A 25580-nucleotide genomic window follows, 5' to 3' on the forward strand; every position below is an offset into this window, starting at 1 on the left:
ACTGGTTCCAAATAGGAAAAGGAGTACGTCAAGGCTGTATATTGTCACCTTGCTTATTTAACTTATATGCAGAGTACATCATGAGGAACGCTGGGCTGGAAGAAGCACAAGCTGGAATCAAGATTGCTGGGAGAAATATCAATAACCTCAGATATGCAGATGACACTACCCTTATGGCAGAAAGTGAAGAGGAACTCAAAAGCCTCTTGATGAAAGTGAAAGAGGAGAGTGAAAAGGTTGGCTTGAAGCTCAACATTCAGAAAACAAAGATCATGGCATCTGGTCCCATCACTTCATGGGAAATAGATGGGGAGACAGTGGAAACAGTGTCAGACTTTGTTTTTTTGGGCTCCAAAATCACTGCAGATGCTGATTGCAGCCATGAAATTAAAAGACGCTTGCTCCTTGGAAGGAAAGTTATGACCAACCTTGATAGTATATTAAAAAGCAGAGACATTACTTTGCCGACCAAGGTCCTTCTAGTCAAGGCAATGGTTTTTCCCGTGGTCATGTATGGATGTGAGAGTTGGACTGTGAAGAAAGCTGATCGCCGAAGAATCGATGCTTTTGAACTGTGGTGTTGGAGAAGACTCTTGAGAGTCCCTTATACTGCAAGGAGATCCAACCAGTCCATTCTGAAGGAGATCAATCCTGGATGTTCATTGGAGGGACTGATGCTAAAGCTGAAACTCCAATACTTTGGCCACCTCATGAGACGAGTTGACTCACTGGAAAAGACTCTGATGCTGGGAAAGGTTGGGGGCGGGAGGAGAAGGGGACGACGGAGAATGAGATGGCTGGATGGCATCACCGACTCTGTGGACATGAGTTTGAGTGTACTCCGGGAGTTGGTGATGGACAGGGAGGCCTGGCGTGCTGTGGTTCATGGGGTCGCGGAGAGTCGGACACGACTGAGCGACTGAACTGAACTGAACTGAGTTAAGGTTATACTCCATCTGGAGTTGTTATAAGATATCGGCTATATTCCCTGTGCTGTACAATATAGCCTTGTGGCTTATTTTATATGGAATAGTTTGTATCTCTTACTCCACTACCCCTTGTCTTGCCTCTCCCCACTGGTAACTGCTGGTTTGTTCTCTGTATCTGTGAGTCTGTTTCTTTTTCATTATACTCACTAGCTTGTTGTGTTTTTCTAGATTCTACATACAACTCTTATCATACAGCATTTGTTTTTCTCTATCTGACTTATTTCACTTAGCCTAATGCCCTCCAAGTCCATCCATGTTGTTCAAGTGGAAAATTTTATTATTTTTTAAAAGGCTGAATAGTATGAAAATCGGAGAAGGCAATGGCAAGCCACTCCAGTACTCTTGCCTAGAAAATCCCATGGACAGAGGAGCCTGGTGGTCTACAGTCCATGGGGTCGCTACTAGTCGGACATGACTGAGCGACTTCACTTTCACTTTTCACTTTCACACATTGGAGAAGGAAATGGCAACCCACTCCAGTGTTCTTGCCTGGAGAATCCCAGGTATGGGGGAGCCTGGTGGGCTGCCTTCTATGGGGTCACACAGAGTCGGACATGACTGAAGTGATTTAGCAGCAGCAGTATGAAAATACTTCTTTTAAATCGACGGTAAGATAAACCAGAAGAGTCTAGTGTTTTTTACTTTATTGTACATTTATTGATTGATTCATACATTTACGTTTTTAATAAGAGTTATTTTTCCTTCATGTCAAGGCTTGTGCGGAGTCCTGGCTGGGGGTGCAGCTCTGCTGTAGGTAGTCAGTCACTTGGGGACCTAGTGTTTGTAAAATACCTAAGTACCTATATTTACTAAGATGATTATAAAGTTGTTTCTATTTTTCTTTCTGCTTCTCAGCATTGGTGGCGCTTGAGGTTCACTAATCACAATTCTTAAGAACCAACTCTATTTACCCAAGATAAAATCCAATCATACTAGTATTGATTAGCCTCTGCAAGATAAAAGGCTCTTCTGCAGGTTCCTGAAATGTGCATATGTACACACCCTCTGCCCTCCAAGAATGTCCTTTGCACTTAACTTGGTCCCTTATTCTGCACTACATTAAAGTTGATTTTTCTCTGAATTCATAACTATAGCTCTTGAATTCTTAAAACAACTCTGCTGAGACTTCCCTGGTGGTCCAGTGTCTAAGATTCCACACTCGCAATGCAGGGGGCCTGGTTTCGATACTTGGTCAAGGAACTAGATCCCACATGTTGCAACGAAAATCTGGTGCAGTCAAATAAACAATCAATCAATAAAATAAAAAACAGCAACAACAAGACAACTGTGCTTACCCAGGGTATTTTATACATAGAAGCTCAGCAGTTGCATATATTTATTAGTTAAAAATAAATCTATAAATAGGTTTATAAATTGCTGGTTTAATCCAATTATTCTTTTTGGATTATGGTCAAATACACAGAAAGTTTTGGTGGTGCTAGTGGTAAAGAACCTGCCTGCCAATGCAGGAGACGTAAGAGACACAGGTTCTATCCCTGGGTCAGGAAGATCCCCTGGAGGAAGCCATGGCAGCCCACTCCAATATTCTTGTCTGGAGAATCCCATGGAAAGAGGAGCCTGGTGGGTTACAGTCCATCGGGTTGCAAAGAGTTGGATACAACTGAAGTGACTTAGCACACAAGCATGCACACATAAAATTTACTATCTTAACCATTTTCAAATGTACAGTTCAGTAGTGTTAAGTACATCCACACTGTTGTACAATCAATCTCTATAACCCTTCTCATCTGAAATTTTGTACCCATTAAATAACTCCCCATTTCCCCAACTATCCCCAGACTCTGGAAACCATCATTCTTCTTTCTGTCTCTGTGAGTTTGATTCTCTGACATGAGAAATCTTATATAGGTGGACTCACACAGCATATGTCTTGTTGTAACTGACTTATTTCACTTAGCATAATGTCCTGCCACTATTCTTTTTTCCAAATATCTGCAATGCATAAAGGCTTCCAGTTTGAGTTAAGTTTTTAAAATTCTGAACACAGAAATACTGAAGCATGGGACAGAAAATGGGAAGAAATTTAAAAACAACTAACATTTTTGGAAGATTTGATAAAACATACGATACTACGCACATTTTGCTTGTAATTGGAAATCTAAAAAAAGAAACTATCCCTATATTAGAGCATGCTTGCACAAATAATCCAATGATACAAAGGAAGAATATAAAAGGAGAGCAGTCCACATGAATTTTTATTATCATTAATCAGTTCAGTTCAGTCGTTCGGTTGTGTCTGACCCTTTGTGACACCATGAACCGCAGCATGCCAGGCCTCCCTGTCCATCACCAACTCCTGGAGTTTACCCAAACCCATTTCCATTGAGTCAGTGATACCATCCAACCATCTCATCCTGTCATCCCCTTCTGCTCCTGCCCTCAATCTTTCCAAGCATCAGGGTCTTTTCAAATGAGTCAGCTCTTTGCATCAGGTGGCCAAGTATTGGAGTTTCGGCTTCAACATCAGTCCTTCCAATGAAAATCCAGGACTGACTTCCTTTAGGATGGACTGGTTGGATCTCCTTGCAGTCCAAGGGACTCTCAAGAGTCTTCTCCAACACCACAGTTCAAAAGCATCAATTCTTCAGCGCTCAGCTTTCTTTATAGTCCAACTCTCACATCCATACATGACTACTGGAAAAACCATAGCCTTGACTAGACAGACCTGTGTTGACAAAGTAATGTCTCTGCTTTTTAATATGCTGTCTAGGTTGGTCATAATTTTCCTTCCAAGGAGTAAGCGTCTTTTAATTTCATGGCTGCAGTCACCATCTGCAGTCACTTTGGAGCCCAGAAAAATAGTCAGCCACTGTTTACACTGTTTCCCCATCTATTTGCCATTAGGTGATGGGACCAGATGCCATGATCTTAGTTTTCTGAATGTTGAGCTTTAAGCCAACTTTTTCACTCTCCTCTATCACTTTAATCAACAGGCTCTTTAGCTTTTCTTCACTTTCTGCCATAAGGGTGGTATCATCTGCATATCTGAGGTTATTGATATTTCTCCCAGCAATCTTGATTCCAGCTTGTGCTTCACCCAGCCCAGCGTTTCTCATGATGTACTCTGCATATAAGTTAAATAAGCAGGGTGACAATATACAGCCTTGATATACTCCTTTTCCTATTTGGAACCAGTCTATTGTTCCATGTCCAGTGCTAACTGTTGCTTCCTGACCTGCATACAGGTTTCTCAAGAGGCAGGTCAGGTGGTCTGGTATTCCCATCTCTTTCAGAACTTTCCACAGTTTATTGTGATCCACACAGTCAAAGGCTTTGGCATAGTCAATAAAGTAGAAATGGATGTTTTTCTGGAACTCTCTTGCTTTTTTGATGATCCAACAGATGTTGGCAATTTGATCTCTGGCAATTCATCTGCTTTTTCTAAAATCAACTTGAACATCTGGAAGTTATCATTAATATATGCAATCAATCAGCAGTTTTAAATCCTTAGGAAAAAGGGAAACTCCTGCTGTTTAAAAAAATGAACATACAAATTATAATACATTGATTGTACTAATCTTTCTGATAGCTTGATGAGGCCACGCGGTATCCTTAAAAAAGAAGCCACATTTTCAATGTCCATTTCTGTGGGGTTTATACTTATATCTTTACCCAAAGTGTGTGACATTATTTTCCACTTAGAATGCTGGAATGCTTTCACAAGAGAAATTTATTTTAAAAACCACCTTATTTTAAAACAAAGTTCATTTAGCTGTTCAACAACCTGTTCATTGGCACAGTTTATTATGGCTTAAAATTCTGATAATGTCTTTATTATTTGAGGCTGGAATATTCTCCCCAACCCTGAAACGTATACTTGGCAGAGGCAGTCTGGTTACATTTGCTGGTCTGAGATAGGCCAGGACTCCAGGTGGAGGTTTCCAAAATGAGGTTAAGGGAAGTATTTGGGCTTTTATAAACTTGGCGTTGAAACCTGAAGGAATACTGGTGGGTTCTGGAAAGAAAAAAGCAATTTTGAGATGAGAGTGGAACAAAAAAATTAAAGAGTTGTTGATTTTCATTCTCTCTGGAAGTAGAGCTTTAAATGGAGAACTAAGCCACAGACTGATCCGGGGTATTACAGCTCCTTATGACTAACAGGCTTAAGAAAAGGCTCATGAATAACTGTCGCTTGCGGGGAAAGCATATAGTATACACCTTATAACAAATTATACATTAATTATATATCAATTCCAGCTTCTCCATTTATATGACATTGAAAGAATTACATAACCTTCCAAAATCAAATCTCCTTTCCTTAGAGATAAGAGTGGTGCCTGCCTCTGTTGTGACAAATGAGATAAAGCCTGTAAGTTACTTGGCACAGTGGGTAATGTATGATGAACACCCAATAAATGCTAGCTACTATTATTAACAAATGCCCCGCGTATGTGTGTGTTCATTCCTAATTATACAAAATTGGAACACAAAGATGAATAAAACAAAGGTGAATGAGATCCTCACGGTCTAGTGGAGAAGTGACTACTACTATATTTAAGAGGCAGTGAATCTGGGACTTTCCTAGGGATCGAGAGGCTAAGACTCCACGTTTTCAAGTAGGGGGCCCAGAATCAATCCCTGGTCAGGGAACTAGATCTCACATGCCACAGCTCGAGATCCACTGCAGCCAAATAAATGTTGTGGGTTTTTTTTTTTTTTTAAAGAGGAAAAAAAAGGCATCTAAGGATCAAAACAAGATTTTTCTTTAAACATTTCATGAATTATAGCATACTTTTGTTTATTCTAGATCAGGGTTTCTCAACCTCATACTGATGATGTGGGATAATTCTGTGCTGCGAAGGGGCTGGCCTGAGCAGTCTACGGTCCGGCAGCACCTCTGGGCTCCACTCACCAGCTGCCAGCAGCACCTCTTCCCACTCTCCACATCTGCACTGCTGTGGGCTGTGGCTGCGAGCCTCCAAGACCAAACCCAGGCTTCAATTACTACTCCTGCTCTCCCCCAGAGCTCCCAGGGCCTGCCTGTCTGGCCAGCGGTCTGCTCAGGGCCTGAACGTTACCACCTGAACTTTCTAAACTCCGCTGTCAGCAGATGGCAGGCATCCAATGGTGGAATCGCAATTGAGGAGTCAGGGACTGGGCAGACCAGCTCTCCTCCAGCCAGCAGATGACGAGAAGACAGGCCAGGTTCTCCGAGAGGAGAGAATGACACCCTGGGACCTGGGTGTGACTGGGGCAGAGTGAAGTACAGCATGTTGCCTGCAAACCTGATTGGCCAGGCCAGTCTCCCTCTGCCTTAGGCCAGCTGCTCTTGGTCAGGTGGATGATTCCAGCTGAGGCAACTGGAGACAAAGCAGCTCTGCAACCCACCCCCAAATGAGTGGGAATGCGGGTGGTGGTGGGCAGGAGTAGTTACTCTCTATTTATATAAGCAGCCACGTAATAGCCCAGGTTTCCCCTTTTGACCCACCGAGTCTAAAATATTTACCATCTGGGCTTTTACAGAAAAAATTATTGCCAACCTCCATTTTATTTTATTTATTTTTCACCGCATGGCATGTGGGACCTCAGTTCCCTAACCAGGGATCAAACCTGGGTCCCCTGCATTGTAAGCGTGGAGCCTTAAGCACTGGCCCACCAGGGAAGCCTCAGGCTCCATGTTAGATAAGTACCTCATCCTACTGTTAATACAGAGAAATATATCAAAATGGTGTCATTCTACCTGATGGTATCTTGAGACAGGAAGACAAGAGCATAGCCATTTTGGAAAAGGACCGGGATGGGCCTTGAGAAGAACAGGCCTTGTGAGCTATAAGAACAAAGGCCCCAGGGGTCTGGGGCCCAGAGACCAAAAACCGGGCTGGCAGGAATGAAAGATTCACTTTATCTCTGTTACTCTGAGGAGTATACCTAGTTGCCACAAGACCTGAAGCTCAACTATAAATCGTAACCTTATCTGTTCCTGTGCTTTTTTACAGAAAATTATCATGTACTTCTTCCCCCTCACAGAAGCACTCCCTCCCTATTCCTGATAGCCATCACGGAGCCACTTGCTGATAATCAAAGAAGGTTGATGATTTCGGGAAGTCATCAGTGCTCTCTCAGACAAACCCTCCCTTTTGTCATAAAAGCAACTCACCCTTTCTACTCTAGTAGCTGAAAGTTTTGTTTTGTAGTTGTGTGTTTTTTTCTTTTCCACTTTTTCCTTTGTGCACAAGCTATCTCTTTTAATAAAAAGCTTTTCTTGGGACTTCCCTGGTGGTACAGTGGGTAAGAATCCACCTGCCAATGCAAGGGACATAGGTTTGATTCCCAGTCCAGGAAGATTTCACATGATGTGGAGCAACTAAGCCTGTGAGCCACAACTGCTGAAGCCCCCACACCCAAGAACCTGTGCTCTGCAACAAGAGAAGCCACTGCAATAAGAAGCCCGTGCACAACTAGACAGTAACCCCTACTTGTTGCAGCGAGAGAAAACCTTCACGCAGCAACGAAGACCCAACACAGCCAGAATACAAATACATACAAAAATAAGTAATTATATATATATATATATATATATATATATATAAAGCTTTTCTTGCCTAAGCTTTCCTTTCCTTGGGGAAACAATACTCATTTCTATGGCAGTGCTGTCCAAGAAGCTAGAAAGGGCCTGGCAACAATCTTTGTAGCCAAAGTAAAATGTTATGCCTGTGTAAATAAACACCTGACGGTGTCTTCCAGGATGAATACCCATGGAGCCTACACTCTAGTTAGAAACTGTTGCAAACATCAAAGGGGGTTGTTTTCAGCTTAGAACTAACCGGGAGAGAATTCAGCAATTATTCCCTAATTATTGGCCTATTGCCATTACTTTCGGAGAAGGCAATGGCAAGCCACTCCAGTACTCTTGCCTAGAAAATCCCATGGATGGAGGAGCCTGGTAGGCTGCAGTCCATGGGGTCGCTAAGGGTCAGACACGACTGAGCGACTTTACTTTCACTTTTCACTTTCACACATTGGAGAAGGAAATGGCAACCCACTCCAGTGTTCTTGCCTGGAGAATCCCAGGGAAGGGGGAGCTTGATGGGCTTCCGTCTATGGGGTCACACAGAGTCGGACACGACTGAAGTGACTTAGCAGCAGCAGCAGCCATTACTTTATAATAGAGCACACAGGTAGAATTATGAACGCAATTACCCTTCTTAAAAAGCCAGCAAGGGGACTTCCTGGTGGCACGGTGGATAAGAATCCACCTGCCAATGCAGGAGAAACTGATTCGATCCCTGGTGCAGGAAGATCCCACAAGCCACGGAGAAACTAAAGCCCTTGCGTCTATAGCCTGTACTCTGCAACCAGACAATCCACTGCAATGAGAAGCCTGTGCGCCGCAATGAAGAAAGGCTCCTGCTTGCCGCAACTCGAGAAAGCCCATGTAGGGCAGCAAAGACCCAGAACAACCAAAAATAAATAAGCAATTTTAAAAAAAGAAGGCCTGCAAAGATTTCTCACTTTCTCACCCCCCAATCTTGGAGTCCCAAGCACACTTTTTTTCATGGTAAAGACTGCTATATTGGTGGCAGTTAGTACATGTCAATAAATATTGATCCCCCCAAAATTCAGTTCTTTATCAGATTATTGGTTCACGGTGAGCTGAACATAGTTGAGCCAAGTGACTGCTGGGAGGATAAACTGAAGTCAATCCTGCTTCTTGGGAAATGAAGTCATAGTCAGTTGATATATGGCATATGCCATTCCATCAACTCTTAAGAATCATGGTGGCTCTATACAGGAGGGCATCAGCTATCCCACTTTTCAGATGCCCTGGAATGCCATTACCTTCCTGAAACAGCTTTTGTTTCCCTGGAACTTTATGCTCAAACTGCCTATGTGAAGCAGTACTCATGGTCCTCTTCGTAATCTGACAAAGAGCCAGCAGATTCTGCAACATCTTGGCTCATTTATTGCCCACTAACCTCGACAACCGACCACCAGGAACGAAAATCCCCAAGCACTACAGCTTTAGATGATCCTTTCCCAGGTGTGTCCCCAGCAGGTCATGGACTGTTAAACCTCTGAGCCTTTCTGTTGATTTCTCCCCATGCATGGAATGTTCTTTCCATCTTCTTCATCCAATGGATACCTCTGGGTCTTCGCTGCTACGCACAGGACTTTAGATAAAAAAAACCCTCACCCAGCCCACACCTGTATTCTGGAAGACCGAGCAGACTTGTGTTACAGCACCTGCTGTGTGTATGTGTGTGCTCAGTCACTCAGTCGTGTCTGACTCTGCGACCCCATTGACTGTAGCCCACCAGCTCCTCTGTCCATTGGGTCTTCCCAGCAAGAATACTGAGTGGGTTGCTGTTTCCTCCTCCAGGGGATCGTCACTGTGTTAATTATTCCTAGATCTGCCTCCCTTGATAAATAGTGGGTGCTTGGAGAACAGGGGCACCGTATCTCTGAATCTCTAACACCTAATGGAATGCCTGGCACTTGATAGAAATTCAACAAATGCCAGGCCAATGAATCAATTATTTGAAAGGCACTGCATGGCAGTTCCTGTCAAAAATAAGGGGTAGACACCAGGCTACCCCTTCTCCTTCCTTGCCTAAAGTATTCTTCTCTTTAGAGAACATGGTCTCTAAGCTTTTGATGGCAAGGTCTGCAACCTTTGTGTTTAAATGTGTTCACCATTGTTCCTGGCACTTAGCAAATGCTCCTTTAAGAATTATATGGAGAATTATTTCAATCATATGAATTAATGGGAAAATGATCTTTTTCAATAACACTAAATCCTTAACTTACGGAATTATTACAATTTGTTAGTGTTTTGCTCTTTTAAAAAAAGAAACCTAAATCACAATATATTTCATTTTAGAATCCACGAGTCCAAATTGTACAAAAATCAAGAGTGAAAATGCTTTGCCCCTATGATTATCTATAGAATATATATATGTGTGTGTGTATACCTAGAAATTGCTACACATTCTCTTAAAGGTGAATTGGAGAAGGCGGTAAGGAAATTAAGGGTTTACTTCCACCTAATACTCAGTTGTATTTCACGTCAATATTTCAGTCAATATGAAACAAGGATGAACACCTTCTTGAATATGTTGGTAACATGTAAACAAGGAGCATTAACATAATCTCAAAGTATTGCTCTGCTCCACACTCTTCCTCCTTGCCCCACAAGGAATTCATCAAATGGGGTTAGACACTTAGCACTTAAACCACTGAGAAGCAGTGTTTTAAGGGTCACCAATTCTGACCTTCACATGATCTCTTCTATTGTTCTAACTGACAAGGGTTTGGTTGCGAGTGAAATGGCCTCCTCAGCTGTCTTAACCATAACATTCATCTCATAGGTCAGCATAAAAGGGCTTGTGATTTAGTACACATAACCATATGTGTACTAGGGTACATAAGCATATATGATTTAATACAAATAACAAAATGTTTTCCAAATCTCAGAATCTTTCCAAGTTTCAGGCCACGATTAATTTTACCTTTATGATGACTCATGTAAAATAATTTTACTTAAGTAAATGGATTTCAAAAAGCAACCATCACTATCGTAAACAGAGAAACTAATAATACTGGGCATAGATAGAAGTTATCCACTAAAATAATTTCGTTAATATGAATGGTATTAAGTCCTAGCTGGGTGCAGGTGTTGCCTACCAAAGTATTACAGAGGTGTTAGAGATCGGTAACCCCAAACTAAAGACATTCTCCTTCATTTAATAAAAAAGATTGAAAAAGAACTGAGAAGACCTTTCCCACCAGAAGGCTCACTGCTATTTGTGCTGTGTCCTGTACCACCTAAACTCATCTTGTTTCAGAAACATTGTAGAATCTCCCCACCTTCATACCCCCCCAAACCTTAGAACTCCTGAGTGAAGGTAATTAATACCCTCAGGCTGGTAGAGCCATAAAGCCTAAACAACAACTCATCTACTCAGAGCACTAGGTTTCAAAAACCTACCTAAGTTCAAATAATCAAATCCCTGAAGGAACAGGTCACTCCACCTCCAGTAACTTTATGTGTCTGAACAGAGGCGGTTGAGGAAACCACCAGAACACAGACCTGGAAACAATTAAGGAACACTGCAGGTATTCCTCCTAAATCACTTACTTGGCGGAGGCCTGAGGGCCACTCAGAGGGCTGGGGTCTGCTTCTGTGCTAGATGGAGTGACTCTTCCTCTCCTGGATCAGGGTAGGGGTATTCCCGGAGGGCACTGACTGCTGGGCTTGAGCAGCTGGAGCTGGAGACTGAGGAGGCAGGGCTGCAGCATCAGGACGGTTCTGACTTAGCTCCTGGTCTGCTGGTGGCGGGGTCTCAAGAGAAACTGGCTCTGTGTGAAACTCCCGGGCAGATGGAGGCTGGCTTGGTCTAATTTCCTGGACTAAAGAGGTGCTCTGGGAGGCCTGATGGGTGTGATACGTGGCCTGAAGGTCCAGAAAAGCCTGGGTCACCTGAAGGTCCACAGGCTGGGTCTCCAAAGACTCGGTGGGCAGAACCTGGAGCAGAGAGATGGTGGCTAGACTCTGGGACTGAGCGGCCTGAAGAGGTGGCGATCCAGTTTGACAGACCTCCAAAAGATTCTGAAGCTGACGCTGAGAGGCCACAGGCACCAGGGGGTGGCCCTCAGAGGCCACAGGCACTGGGAGCTGGCTCTGAGAGGCCCTAGGCACCAGGGACTGGCCCTGAGAGGCCACAGGCACCAGGGGGTGGCCCTCAGAGGCCAAAGGCACCGGAAGCTGGCTTTGAGAGGCCCTAAGCACCAGGGGGTAGCTCTGAGAGATCCTAGTCACTAGGGGATGGCCCTGAGAGGTCCTAGGCACCAGGGGATGGCTCTGAGAGGTCCTAGGCACCAGGGGATGGCCCTCAGTGGCCATAGGTGCCAGGGGGTGGCCCTCAGAGGCCACAGGCACTTGGAGCTGGCCTTGACAGGTCACAGGCACCAGGGGGTGACTCTGAGAGGCCACAGGTACCAGGGGTTGGCCCTCAGAGGCCACAGGCACTTGGAGCTGGCCTTGAGAAGTCACAGGCACCAGGGGGTGGCTCTGAGAGGCCACGGGTACCAGGGGGTGGCCCTCAGAGGCTACAGGCACTGGGAGCTGGCCTTGAGAGGTCACAGGCACCAGGGGGTGGCTCTGAGAGGTAAGGATGGTCAGAGGCTGACTTGCATAGGACAAGGAGACAACAGGCAGGCTCTTAGAGGCAAAGACCACCTGAGGCTGAGTAGGAGAAGTCAGGGGGACAGCAGGCTGTCTTGTAGAAGCAAGAGTGACTGCAGGGGGCTGGCTTGTAGAGGAAACTACAGCCGAGGAAACTACAGACTGGCTCTCAGAAGTCAGGAGAGGTGGAGGCTGGCTAGTAGAGGCCAAAGGGGCCGCAAGCTGGCTCGCAGAGACAAGAGTCACTGCAAGGGGCTGGCTCGTGGAGGCCAAGGATACTACAGGCTGGCTCTTCGAAGTCAGAATAGGGGCAGTTTGGCTCATAGAGGCCAAGGAGACTACGGGCAGGCTCTTAGAAGTCAGGATGACTGGCGTTGGAGGCTGGTCCAGAGGAGATGGCATGAATGGCTGCACCAGATTGGTCGATGGTCCCTTAACGAACGCTGGGAGACTAGCCTCCCGGCTCAGGTCACCAGCATCGGGCGCCTGGGAGCCAGCTTCCTTTAAACTTTTGACAGCTTCGGGTTCGGGGAGATCCTTGCTGCCAAAGTCCTGAGCCTCGCCCTTCTCCGCGGCCCCTTCCGCACAGTCTCTGTCTTGGTCCAGCTGGTTTTCGACCTGGCCCGTGACGGTCATGTCCAGAGATTCCCGCCGTTGCAGGATCCTCTGGCGCTGTCGCCGCCGCCGCCGCCGCCGCATCCGCATAAAGGTGTTGGAAACGCTGCCTATGGTGAAAGTGAAGCGGTTGTTGATGGTCTGGCTCAGGACTTCCAGCGTGTAGGCGGAGGGCAGGCGGTAGGGGCTGTTCAAGGCCTCTTCCGAAGACAGTTCGATGTTACCGCTGTACCAGAAAGTCCACCAGAGGAGGCTGAGGAAGATGATGCTGGCACCCAGGTAGAGGAACATGTCATAGTAGAGTACAGGGGTGAAGACCCCTGTGAACACCATGGCCACGCCCACCGTGTCGAAGGTGACGCCCAGCCAAAAGAAATGCTTGCAGCGGCCCAGGCACGACCGCTTTTTGATCTTGGCGACGCGGGTAACCGAAACCTCCATGAGCTCCGACTGTCGCCACCGCCGCCGGGTCCGCAGTAGCTACCAGGCAAGCGGCGTCGCTACGGGGGGTGGGGGTGGGGCGCTGGGTCGCCATGGCGACGCGTTGGGGGCGCGCCAAGCAGGAGGCAGGGCCAGAGTTCGGGATAACTCGGCCGCCGCCCACCTGCGTGGGGCGGGGTGGGAAGGCGTCACCCAGAGCCGGGCGCATGCGCAGTCTGCCCCAAGGCGGTCTGTTCCCATCGCCCCGCCCCCCACTCGGGCCGCCTTCTCCGCATGCGCAGTGTTTCCTCCGCGTGCTCCAGTCGCGTGTGCCTGTGCGGCCTGGGACCTTCGGAGAGCCGAGAGTTCACCTCCCGTGCTCTGTGTTCCCGCCGTAGGAAGACGTATCTACATTCTTTCCCTCGAGCCCTCGCCTTCCAGAACGGGGCCGAAATCCTGAAGGAGAGCAAAGGTCAAGGACTCTGTCAGTAACTTCCACTTCCCAGCTAGGAATGCAGCTTTCTGTAAGGTGCTACCACTTCCAGAGTTAAAGGCTTTCCCTGGTTTTGGTGAAGGGTCTGTTGATGGATATCTTAATTCGGATCTTAGCTATTTGCCTCCTAGTGACTGGGCGATTAGTTGCTTGCCTAGAGAGCAGACCTAGAGGTGAATTCCCCCGCCCCTCCCTCGTCTTTCAAGTTTCTTCCATTTTAATTTTCCTTCCAATTTTTTTTTTGTTTTGTTTTGAGTTGTATTTTGGTGGGGTTTTTTTGGCTGAGAAGGCGTTCATCAACCAGAAGAAAAATGAGCAGCTGCTTGTTAACTTTCCAGTAGCTGACATGATACTACCTGGATTAAAATTTCAGAAGTAGTAGAGTTCTTTTACATGATAATGCCTTTTAGTTGAGAGGTGCTGGTCTCTGTTTGGTTTTACATAGTGCTAATAAAAGGAGTACGTCAAGGTTGTATATTATCACCCTGCTTATTTAACTTATATGCAGAGTACATCATGAGGAATGCTGGGCTGGAAGAAGCACAAGCTGGAATCAAGATTGCTGGGAGAAATATCAATAACCTCAGATATGCAGATGACACCACCCTTATGGCAGAAAGTGAAGAGGAACTCAAAGGCCTATTGATGAAAGAGGAGAGTGAAAAGGTTGGCTTGAAGCTTAACATTCAGAAAACTAAGATCATGGCATGTGGTCCCATCACTTCTTTGGAAATAGATGGGGAAACAGTCAAAACAGTGTCAGACTTTATTTTTTGGGGCTCCAAAATCACTGCGGATGCTGAATGCAGCCATGAAATTAAAAGACGCTTACTCCTTGGAAGGAAAGTTATGATCAGCCTAGATAGCATATTAAAAAGCAGAGACATTACTTTGCCAACCACGGTCCATCTAGTCAAGGCTGTGGTTTTTCCCGTGGTCATATATGGATGTGAGAGTTGGACTGTGAAGAAAGCTGATCGCCGAAGAATTGATGCTTTTGAACTGTGGTGCTGGAGAAGACTCTTGAGAGTCCCTTGGACTGCAAGGAGATCCAACCAGTCCATTCTAGAGGAGATCAATCCTGGGTGTTCATTGGAAGGACTTATGCTAAAGCTGAAACTCCAATACTTTGGCCACCTCATGCAAAGAGTTGACTCACTGGAAAAGACTGATGCTGGGAGCGATTGGGGGTAGGAGGAGACGGGGACGACAGAGAATGAGATGGCTGGATGGCATCATTGACTCGATGGACATGAGTTTGAGTGAACTCCGGGAGTTGGTGATGGACAGGGAGGCCTGGCGTGCTGTGGTTCATGGGGTCGCTAAGAGTCGGACACGACTGAGCGACTTAACTGAACTGAACTGAACTGAATATACCACGGGGTCATGAAAGAATCGGACACGACTTAGCGACTGAACAACAAGAAATATACCATGACATAATGTGACATATTTTAAGCTGCACTTTGAAAATTGCAGTATGTAGTGGCAGTGTTCTTGCCTGGAGAATCCCAGGGACGGCGGAGCCTGGTGGGCTGCTGTCTATGGGGTCGCACAGAGTCGGACACGACTGAAGCGACTTAGCAGCAGCAGCAGCAGTGGATTTACAATGTTAACATTAATTTCTGCTGTATAGCAAACTAATTCATATCTATATCTATCTGTGTATGAAAGTGAAGTGAAAGTCACTCAGTTGTGTCCCACTCTGTGACCCCCATGGAATATACAGTCCATGGAATTCTCCAGGCTAGAATAGTAGAGAGGGTAGCCTTTCCCTTCTCCAGGGAATCTTCCCAACCCAGGAATCGAACCCAGGTCTCCCACATTGCAGGCAGATTCTTAACCAGCTGAGCCACAAGATATTTTATATTTTTTTCCCATTTTCTATAGAAAAGGCAGAGAAATCAGAGATCAAATTGCCAACATCCGTTGGATCATAGAAAAAGCAGAAGTCCAGGAAAACATCCACTTCTGCTTTGTTGACTACACTAAAGCCATTTTCATCTTTTGTGAATCTACTGTAGGTTTTTGCTTTGTGTTTACCATGAGGCTTGCACGTGAGACTTGCACATAATGTCCTGTAGATATAACCATCTATTTTATGCTGATAACAATTTAATTTCAATCGCAGACAAAAACTCTTCCCCCCTACTTTCCCCTTTTATCTTTTTGATGTCATAATTTACCTCTTTTATTTTGGGTATTCATTAACAAATTATTATAGTTATAGCTATTTCTAATACTCTTGTTCTTTAACCTTAATAACAAAGGAACTCCCTTGATCTATCAGTGGTTTCTCAGCAGAATACTTACATGCCAGAAGATAGTGGGATGATATATTCAAGAGTGCTGAAAGGAAAAAAACAAAACAAAACTTGCCAACCAAAAGGAGCTAAGTGGTTAACACTCCATCATATCACAGTATTCAGATATTCTGAATTGACTGTATACTTAGTTTTATCCATATGTTGTATATTTTCACATGTTTTCATGTTACTAATGAGTATCTTTTCATTTCAGCTTTAAATATTCCTTTCAGCATTTCTTATAAAGCAGGTTTCAGTTCAGTTCAGTTCAGTTCAGTCGCTCAGTCGTGTCCGACTCTCCGCGACCCCATGAATCACAGCACGCCAGGCCTCCCTGTCCATCACCAACTCCCGGAGTACACTCAAACTCATGTCCACAGAGTCAGTGATGCCATCCAGCCATCTCATTCTCCGTCGTCCCCTTCTCCTCCCGCCCCCAACCTTTCCCAGCATCAGAGTCTTTTCCAGTGAGTCAACTCGTCTCATGAGGTGGCCAAAGTATTGGAGTTTCAGCTTTAGCATCAGTCCCTCCAATGAACATCCAGGATTGATCTCCTTTAGAATGGACTGGTTGGATCTCCTTGCAGTATAAGGGACTCTCAAGAGTCTTCTCCAACACCACAGTTCAAAAGCATCAATTCTTCGGCGATCAGCTTTCTTCACAGTCCAACTCTCACATCCATACATGACCACGGGAAAAACCATTGCCTTGACTAGACGGACCTTGGTCGGCAAAGTAATGTCTCTGCTTTTTAATATACTATCAAGGTTGGTCATAACTTTCCTGCCAAGGAGCAAGCGTCTTTTAATTTCATGGCTGCAATCAGCATCTGCAGTGATTTTGGAGCCCAAAAACAAAGTCTGACACTGTTTCCATTGTTTTTCCATCTATTTCCCATGAAGTGATGGGACCAGATGCCATGATCTTTGTTTTCTGAATGTTGAGCTTCAAGCCAACCTTTTCACTCTCCTCTTTCACTTTCATCAAGAGGCTTTTGAGTTCCTCTTCACTTTCTGCCATAAGGGTAGTGTCATCTGCATATCTAAGGTTATTGATATTTCTCCCAGCAATCTTGATTCCAGCTTGTGCTTCTTCCAGCCCAGCGTTCCTCATGATGTACTCTGCATATAAGTTAAATAAGCAAGGTGACAATATACAACCTTGACGTACACCTTTTCCTATTTGGAACCAGTCTGTTGTTCCATGACCGGTTCTAACTGTTGCTTCCTGACCTGCATACAGGTTTCTCAAGAGGCAGGTCAGGTGGTCTGGGATTCCAGGTTTAGTGGTGATTAATTGCCTCAGGTTCTGTTTTTCTGGGAAAGTCTTTATCTCACCTTCATTCCTGAAGGACAGATTTGCCAGTACTTTGGGTTGGCAGGTTTTGTTTTGCTTTTTCCTTTCAGCACTCTTGAGTATATCATCCCACTGTCTTCTGGCATTTAAGTTTTCTGCTGAGAATCCACTGATAGCTTGAAGGAGGTCCTTTGTAAGTTATAGGCTTTTTTCCCACCCCTCCTCTTGCTGTGTTTAAGATTCTCTCTTGGGTTTTGAGTTTTGATAGTTTTTTTTAAAATGTGCCTTGGAGAGGATCTCTTTAAGCTGACTTTGTTAGGTGACCCATGAGCTTCACAGAAGTGGATATCCAGATTGCTCCACAGATTTAGGAAGTTCTCAGACATTACTTCTTCAAATAAACTTTCTGCCTTCTTCTCCCTCTCTTTTCCTTTTGAAACTAATAATTTGGAAAATACGTCTTTTTTTTTTTTGGATGGATCCATGGACCACATAGGTTCCTTTCATTCCTTTCTCTTTGATCTCCTATAACTGGATAAGCTCTAATTTCCTGTTTTCTATCTCACAGAATCGTCTATTGATCCATCTGTGGTTGCTTTCTATTGCATTTTTCATTTCATTCGTTGTATGCTTCAGCTCCAGAACTTCTATTTATTTATTTATTTTTGGCTGCTCTGGATCTTCATTGCCATTGCTGCACGAGGGCTATCTCTAGTTGCAAACAAGCAAGGGCTACTCTCTAGTTGTGGTCCGAGGGCTTCTCTAGTTGTGGAGCACTGGCTCTAGAGTGCGTGGGCTTCAGTAGTTGTGGCATGCGGGCTCAATTGTTGCTGCATCAGGGTTTAATTGCTCTCTGGATATGTGGGATTTTAGTTTTCCAACCAGGGATCAAACTGGAGTCCTCTACATTGGAAGGTGGATTTAAATCACTGGATCACCAGGGAAGTCCCCAGAACTTCTGTTTTGTTCTTTTTTTGTGATTTCTATGTATTTGTTAAACCTTTCATTTTGTTTGTATATTGTTTTCCAGATTTCAATGAATTGTCATTCTGTTTTCTTGAAAGTCACTGTTTCCTTAAAACAGCTACTTGAATTCTATATTGGGTGAGTTGAAGATCTCCGTGTCTCTGGATTTGGTTACTGGAAGATTCTTGTGATCATTTGGTGGTGTGATGTTACCTTGATCTTTCATGTTCCTTGAAGTTTTGCTTTGCTCGTTTCACACGTAAAGTAGTGGTCATCTTCTCCAGTTTTTACTGCCTTCTGTTGGCTCTGCTACCGATTCTGAAGCTTTCTCAGACTTTATATGAGTGTACCTACTCTGTGCTGCTTGCTCCCTCTTGTGGCAGAATTCTTGAGCTTCTGTGTCTTCTCTGGATCCTGCAAAGTTCTGACAGTTTCTCTTTTGTTTTCCCAGAGATGGTGCTTTAGCTTTAGTGCCGCCAAGCTTGCCACCTGTCCCCGCCCCACAAATTGAGCCTGGCTTCCCGAGTGTTCTCGCTAGCTGTCCACCGCGGTTTGCTCTCACTGCTGCTGTCAGGAGCACACACAGGGACCTGGCCACAGAGGAGCGGGGTGGTGTGGGTGAGGCACCTGGGGCACTGAGGGCACCTGTGGGTCAGTCGGCAAGCGAGGCCTTCACAGCGACACATGGGCAGGCTTCCTGATGGAGTCCCGATGCCGTTAGTGGGATCTGCATCCCTTTAAAGCCCTCGGAATCCTATCCACTCACCCAGCTTCTTCCCGTCCTCCCGTCCTGGAGCTCAGGATTCAGTAACTGTGGGTGGAGTGAGAGAGGAATGAGCCCCTTCCCCTACATCCTGCACAACTGGAAGGCTGGGCACTCAGTCCCATGCTTTCCCTTTCCTTGCAGGAGAAGTCACCACTGAGAAAACCTCTGTTTCACTTGAGCTGGGCTGCCTTGGGGGCAGAGTGATGTGGGGAAAGTGAAGTGATTCCTCTTACCCTCTCCTTTGTGTCCAGAATTATATTTCTTTGCTCCTTTTTTTTTTCTTTTTAAAAAATATTTCTTTGGCTGTGTTGAGTCTTAGTAGCAGCATGCGGGATCTTTGTTGCAGCGTGGCAGATCTTTCTCTGTGGCATACAGACTCTAGTTGTGACATGTGGGCTCTGTAGTTGTGGCGCACGGGTTTAGTTGCTCTGCCGGGATCTTAGTTCCTTGACCAGGGATTAAACCCGTGTTCCCTCCATTGCAAGGAGGATTCTTAACCACTGGACCACCAGAGGAGTAAAGAAGTCCCTCTTTGCTCCTTTCATGTCCTAGAACCTTTCCTCTGGAAAGCTGGACTTCCACAAAGGCTCTCTCACCCATGGTTGATTTTAGGGACTCCCAGGCCACAGCAGAGAGAAGCTGGAGCCAGTTCATGGGCCACTGCAGGGTCTATAACTGAGAGCAAGGTCTGTCTGCCTATTACCTGAGCACACGTGGGCAAGACTTCTCCTGCATCTGTTGGCTTATGGATCCCACTGCTCCCTCAATGGTACCTTTGTCCATGGATAGATGCCAAATTTTTGTTGTTGGTTAGAAAAAGGGACAAAAACAAGGGATGTCTGTGTCACTGTGTTATGACATCACCTATCCCATTTTAACTACTTTTAAGCCTATAATTCTGGAGAAGGAAATGGCAACCCACTCCAGTGTTCTTGCTTGGAGAATCCCAGGGACGGGGGAACCTGGTCGGCTTCCATCTGTGGGGTCACACAGAGTCGGACACGACTGAAGTGACTTAGCAGTAGCAGTAGCAAGCCTATAATTCAGTGGCCTGTGTTCTCACTGCTATGGAACCATCACCACTATTCACCTCTAGAACTTAATTTCCCACATTAAAAGTCAGAAGTCTTCATCATCCCTTTCCCCCAGCACCTGGAAATCTCTGTTCTACTTTCCGTCTCTATGACTTTGACTATTCTAGGTACCTTTCACACAAGAGGAATCATGCAATATCTGTCTTACTGTCTCTGGCTTTTTAAAGTTAGCATCCGTGTTGTTCAAGATCCTTCCATTTTGCAGCATGTGTCAGAATTTCTTTCCTTTTTAAGTCTAATAATATTCCATTGTATAGCTATGCTCCATTTTGTTTGTTCATTCATCCACTTATGAATATTTGGGCTGTTTCTTGCTTTTGGCTACCCTTGCTTTATTCATGGCACTGCTGACATTTGCTTCTTGCCCCAGTGGCTCAGAGGTAAAGAATCCACCTGCAAGGTGCAGTATCCTGCAAAGAGGCACAGGAGACTTGAGTTCAATCTCTGGGTAGGGAAGATCCCTGGGGAAGGGAATGGCAACTCACTGCAGTATTCTTGCCTGGAGAATCCCATGGACAGAGGAGCCTGGCGGGCTACAGTCGATAGGGTCACAAAGAGTCGGACAGAGATGAAGTGACTAAGCACACATGGACTGAATTGTGCGCTGCCAAAATTCATATGTTCAAGCCCCAGTGTAACTTTGTTTGGAGAGAGGGTCTATAAGGAGGTAATCAAGATTAAGTGAAGTTATAGGATAACACCTTAAGTCCATAGGACTGAAGTCCTTGTAAAAGGGGAAGGGACACCAAAGATTTCTCCTCCACCTGAACAGAGAGGAGCCCCTTTGAGGATCCAGCAATCAGATGACCACCTACAAGCCAGGAAGCAAGTCTTCACCAGAAACCAAAGCTGCCAGCATCTCTCTATAAGGATTCTAGCCTCCAAAACAGAGAAATTTTCTGTTGTTAAACTACTCCGTCTATGATGTTTTGTTATGGCAGCCTGAGCAGACTAATACAGACTACACTGGATGATTCTTTGCTGCGGGAGGGCTGTCTTGTACATGGGAGGACATCTTGCAGGCACCTCTGGCCCCTACTCATAGGGAGAAGCCAGTAGCAGCTTCCTCCATGTTGTGACAACCAAAAGTGACTCCAGACACTGCCAAGTGTTTCCTGGGAAACAAAACTGTTCCAGCGGCGAACCACTGATGTAGAGGAATTGAAACACGTCTCTCTGGCTGGGAGACTTCCCTGGTGGTCCAGTGGTTAAGAATCCGCCTCGCAGTGCAGGTGACATGGGTTCGATCCCTAATCTGGGAACTAAGATCCCACAGGCCTTGGAGCAGCTAAGCCCACATGCCACAACAATGAAGCTTCTGTGCTCTGGAGTCTGAGCTCTACGACTAGAGAGTCTGTGCACTGCACTGAAGGATCCCACATGCTGCAACTGAGACCTGATGCAGCCAAATAAATAAATATTAAAAAAAAATAAGACCTGGTTCAGTTGCTTTCCATTTTCATAGGGCATGGCTGCAAGAGAAGAAGACATATCCTGGTGGGAGAAAGAGGCAAAGAGCTTAGACTTCAGTCCACGTTTTTTGTTATTGTTCAATATCAGAATCCTGAGAAGGCGCTAAAGACATACTTATCCTACCCAAGAAGCTTCTGTTCAATGGACAGGGATTATGGTGCTGGTTTTGTTTGTGCTCTCTGGAACCCACCAAACTTGGGTTCTATAAGCAGCCAAGGCTATTAAAACTGGGCCATGTTTAACTTCTAACTGATGACTCGGTTGACATTACATGGGAATAGGAATTTTGCCCTGTTTATTCTGGAGAACAGTGATTGTAGGATTTACAACAGGTTTCGCGACCTGGCTCAGAAGAATGTCTCTCTCAACCCAACTCTTCTGTTGATTATTTATTGTATCACTAATATTTGGAGAGAACTTGGAATTATTAGGATGAAGAATGTTTCCCTCTGCCCCAAATACTGTCAAGAAAAGATATTCTGAAAAGACAAATGAACAGAATAAGAAGGAAGATGTTTGTGACTGGAGCTTAAAAACTAACATTTATTTCAGGTTTAAGAAGAATAAATGAAATCAAGATACTTTTGAGGCCTGATTCTGCTCACAGAAATGAACAGTGGGCTCATTCTCACTCTTGCAGCCCAGATGAAGGTGGAGGTTCCTTCTGGACACCATAATGTTCCACTTGCCTGTCACTTACTTTCTTCATTATTGTGCTGTAATATCAATAACCTCAGATATGCAGATGACACTACCCTTATGGCAGAAAGTGAAGAGGAACTCAAAAGCCTCTTGATGAAAGTGAAAGGAGAGTGAAAAGGTTGGCTTGAAGCTCAACATTCAGAAAACAAAGATCATGGCATCTGGTCCCATCACTTCATGGGAAATAGATGGAAAAACAGTGGAAACAGTGTCAGACTTTATTTTTTTGGGCTCCAAAATCACTGCAGATGCTGACTGCAGCCATGAAATTAAAAGACGCTTGCTCCTTGGAAGGAAAGTTATGACCAACCTTGATAGTACATTAAAAAACAGAGACATTACTTTGCCAACCAAGGTCCGTCTAGTCAAGGCAGTGGTTTTTCCCGTGGTCATGTATGGATGTGAGAGTTGGACTGTGAAGAAGGCTGATCGCTGAAGAATCAATGCTTTTGAACTGTGGTGTTGGAGAAGACTCTTGAGAGTCCCTTGGACTGCAAGGAGATCCAACCAGTCCATTCTAAAGGAGATCAATCCTGGATGTTCATTGGAGGGACTGATGCTAAAGCTGAAACTGCAATACTTCGGCCACCTCATGCGACGGGTTGACTCACTGGAAAAGACTCTGATGCTGGGAAAGGTTGGGGGCGGGAGGAGAAGGGGACGACGGAGAATGAGATGGCTGGATGGCATCACCGACTCTGTGGACATGGGTTTGAGTGTAGTCTGGGAGTTGGTGATGGACAGGGAGGCCTGGCGTGCTGTGATTCATGGGGTTGCGGAGAGTCGGACACGACTGAGCGACTGAACTGAACTGAACTGAGTATTCACATGTTGAGAATCAGAATGCAGAGAAGAAGCAGTCCAAGGGTAAAACTTATCCAATCTTCAGCTGACAAAGCCATTCCAATCGATAACAGCATATATCCTAATATAAAGTGGAGGATGAATTCAAAGTACAGCATCGAGAACTGCCTTCTAAGCTGCATCTCTTGTAACAAGGTGTTTGAAATAGGAGCTCATGGGATGCCAGCTGCAGCACATTTTTGGTGGTAGCAGAAAAAGGAGGAATGACTAGAATTACCATTGAAAGGTTGACCGAAGAGTTCCTCATTTTGGAAAGACATTGCTTTCAATATGAAGTTCATTTGTACCCCTAAGGAGCATGACTGCTCAGACTCGAGTTCTACCCTATCCAGTTTTTGGGTATCAGTCAAGAGGATAATGTTCTAGGATCATCCTGAATATCTTCCATGAAAGATGCTCAAGATAAGAGAATGCCCAGCTTGTATGGCTTTAAACAACCCTAGGAAGCAATATGTTACAATAAGTCCCCTACATACAAACAAGTTCCATTCTGAGGGGGTTCATAAGTCCAGTTGTTCATAAGTCCAACAAAGATAGCCTGGGTACCCAACTCACACGAGCAGCTATATAGTACTGTACTGTAATAGGTTTACAATACTTTTCATATAAATAATACATAAAAACCTAAGAAACAAAAAAGATAACATTTTTAATCTTATAGTACAGTACTTAGCACACTACAACAGCTGGCATACAAGGACTGGAATGAGTGAAAAGGCAAGAAGAGTTACAGATTGGAGGAGAGGGAGGAGGTGGGAGATGACAGAGCTGGAGGGTCATGAGCAAAGAAGAGGGAGAGGCAAGCTGCAATTTCACTCCTGCCTGAGGGTGATGGCACAGGTTCTGGCTCCTTGCTAGAACCAGACGCACATTTGCATCTTTGAAAGTTTGCAAGTTGAAGGTTTCTATGTAGGAGACTTATGGTATTGAATAAATCTTAGTGAACTTATATAAAAGTTTGTTTTTACTTTAGAAAAACAGATATATCGTCAACAGAAAGTAAAATCCATATGAACTGAAGAACCAACAGTTTGAGCCTCACTTGTATATTTGGATAGTGATCTGTAATTACTTCACGTGGGTGAAATGACTATAGGATTTGCCACTCTGAAGAGCTTTATGTTTTGTTTAAAAAATTTTATATTTAACTTTTATTGAAGTGTAGTTAATTTACAATGCTGTTTCAGTTTCAGGTGTACAGCAAAATGATTCAGATTTATATGTATAGTCTTCATTGTTATTTCTATATTCTTTATTATGTATACATATATATGAGGGGCTTCCGTGGTGGCTCAGTCAGTAAAGAATTCACCTACAATGCAGGAGACACGGGTCAGTCCCTGGGTCAGGAAGATCCCCTGGAGGAGGGCATGGCAACAGACTCCAGTATTCTTGCCTGGAGAATCCCATGGACAGAGAAGCCTGGTGGGCCACAGTCCATAGGGTCACAAAGAGTCACACATGACTTAAATGACTGAGTACATGCACACTAACATACATACATACACACACACACTATCATTTTCAGATTTTTTTCCACTAAAAGTTATTATAAGATATTGAATGTGGTTCCTGTGCTACACAGTAGGACTCTCTTGGTTTGAACTTTCTCTAAATACAAACATGTCCTAAGGGCTCAATGTTAGCAGGTATTGGTTGTTAAACAATTAGATAGGCAGCCAAGATGGCATTGGTATTTAGTAACTTCAGTGAAAGGGCTCCTTGGGACTGTCAGTACACACCAGGGCATGGGGTTTTAACAGCACAGAGAAAACCCATCCCATTGGACAAGCTACCTCTCTAATCTCAGTTTCTTCACTAGTAACAACCTCATTTGACATTTGAAAGCATTACATTAGCAGCAGCAGAAGAGTGCCTGACATAACAGCTAATGTCTATTAAGTCTTTTCAGGCCTGTCTCCTGAAAATAGAGCCAAAATATGTAGCCAGTTGAGTGGATAGGTGAGATGAGGTCTGTTCTCATCTACCATTTTCTGAACAAGTCAGAGTCTTCACTGAGTCACAGGTGCCAGGGGAGTAGTTGTAAGCTTCATGTGACAACTTACAGGTAAACTTATTCTAAAGCTGAAGTACACGCAAGCATCAATGAGCTCCCAATCCAATGAGAAGCTTATTTCATCAAGTTCCACAAAATCCTTGTTTGTTCCAGAAATGTGCAGAGGCCCTTTACATATTTTTAACAATGTTTTTTTAACATATGCTTTCAATGATGCTTTTAAAGTTTTGGCCAGGGCTTCCCTGGTGGTCCAGTGGTTAAGAATCCACCTGCCAATGCAGGGGACACAAATTTGATCCTGGTCTGGGAAGATTTTATACACTCCAGACCAACTAAGCCCATGCACCATAGAGCCTGTTCTCTAGAACCATAGAGCTGCAACTATTGAGATTTCTCATTGCAACTCTGAAGCCCCCTGTGCCCTAGAGCTCA

General features: G+C 44.7%; 1 protein-coding gene and 1 pseudogene across 1 annotated transcript; both read right to left on the minus strand.

Annotated features, from left to right (window-relative positions):
• Positions 1 to 1541: 1541 nt before the first annotated feature.
• Positions 1542 to 13244, minus strand: LOC129545394 (uncharacterized). Its single transcript, XM_055409534.2, has 2 exons — positions 11089 to 13244; positions 1542 to 4965 (listed from the first exon to the last, which is right to left on the minus strand). Exon 1 carries the CDS (start codon positions 13189 to 13191, stop codon positions 11137 to 11139), a length of 2055 nt encoding a protein of 684 aa, XP_055265509.2. The 5' UTR covers positions 13192 to 13244; the 3' UTR covers positions 1542 to 4965; positions 11089 to 11136.
• Positions 8649 to 8901, minus strand: LOC148773683 (cytochrome c oxidase subunit 7A2, mitochondrial pseudogene; annotated as a pseudogene).
• Positions 13245 to 25580: the final 12336 nt, after the last annotated feature.

The sequence above is a fragment of the Moschus berezovskii genome, chromosome 27 (genome assembly GCF_049115385.1).
Source record: "Moschus berezovskii isolate FMDL1 chromosome 27, NW_MosBer_1.0, whole genome shotgun sequence".
In the NCBI taxonomy this organism is placed as follows: domain Eukaryota; kingdom Metazoa; phylum Chordata; class Mammalia; order Artiodactyla; family Moschidae; genus Moschus; species Moschus berezovskii.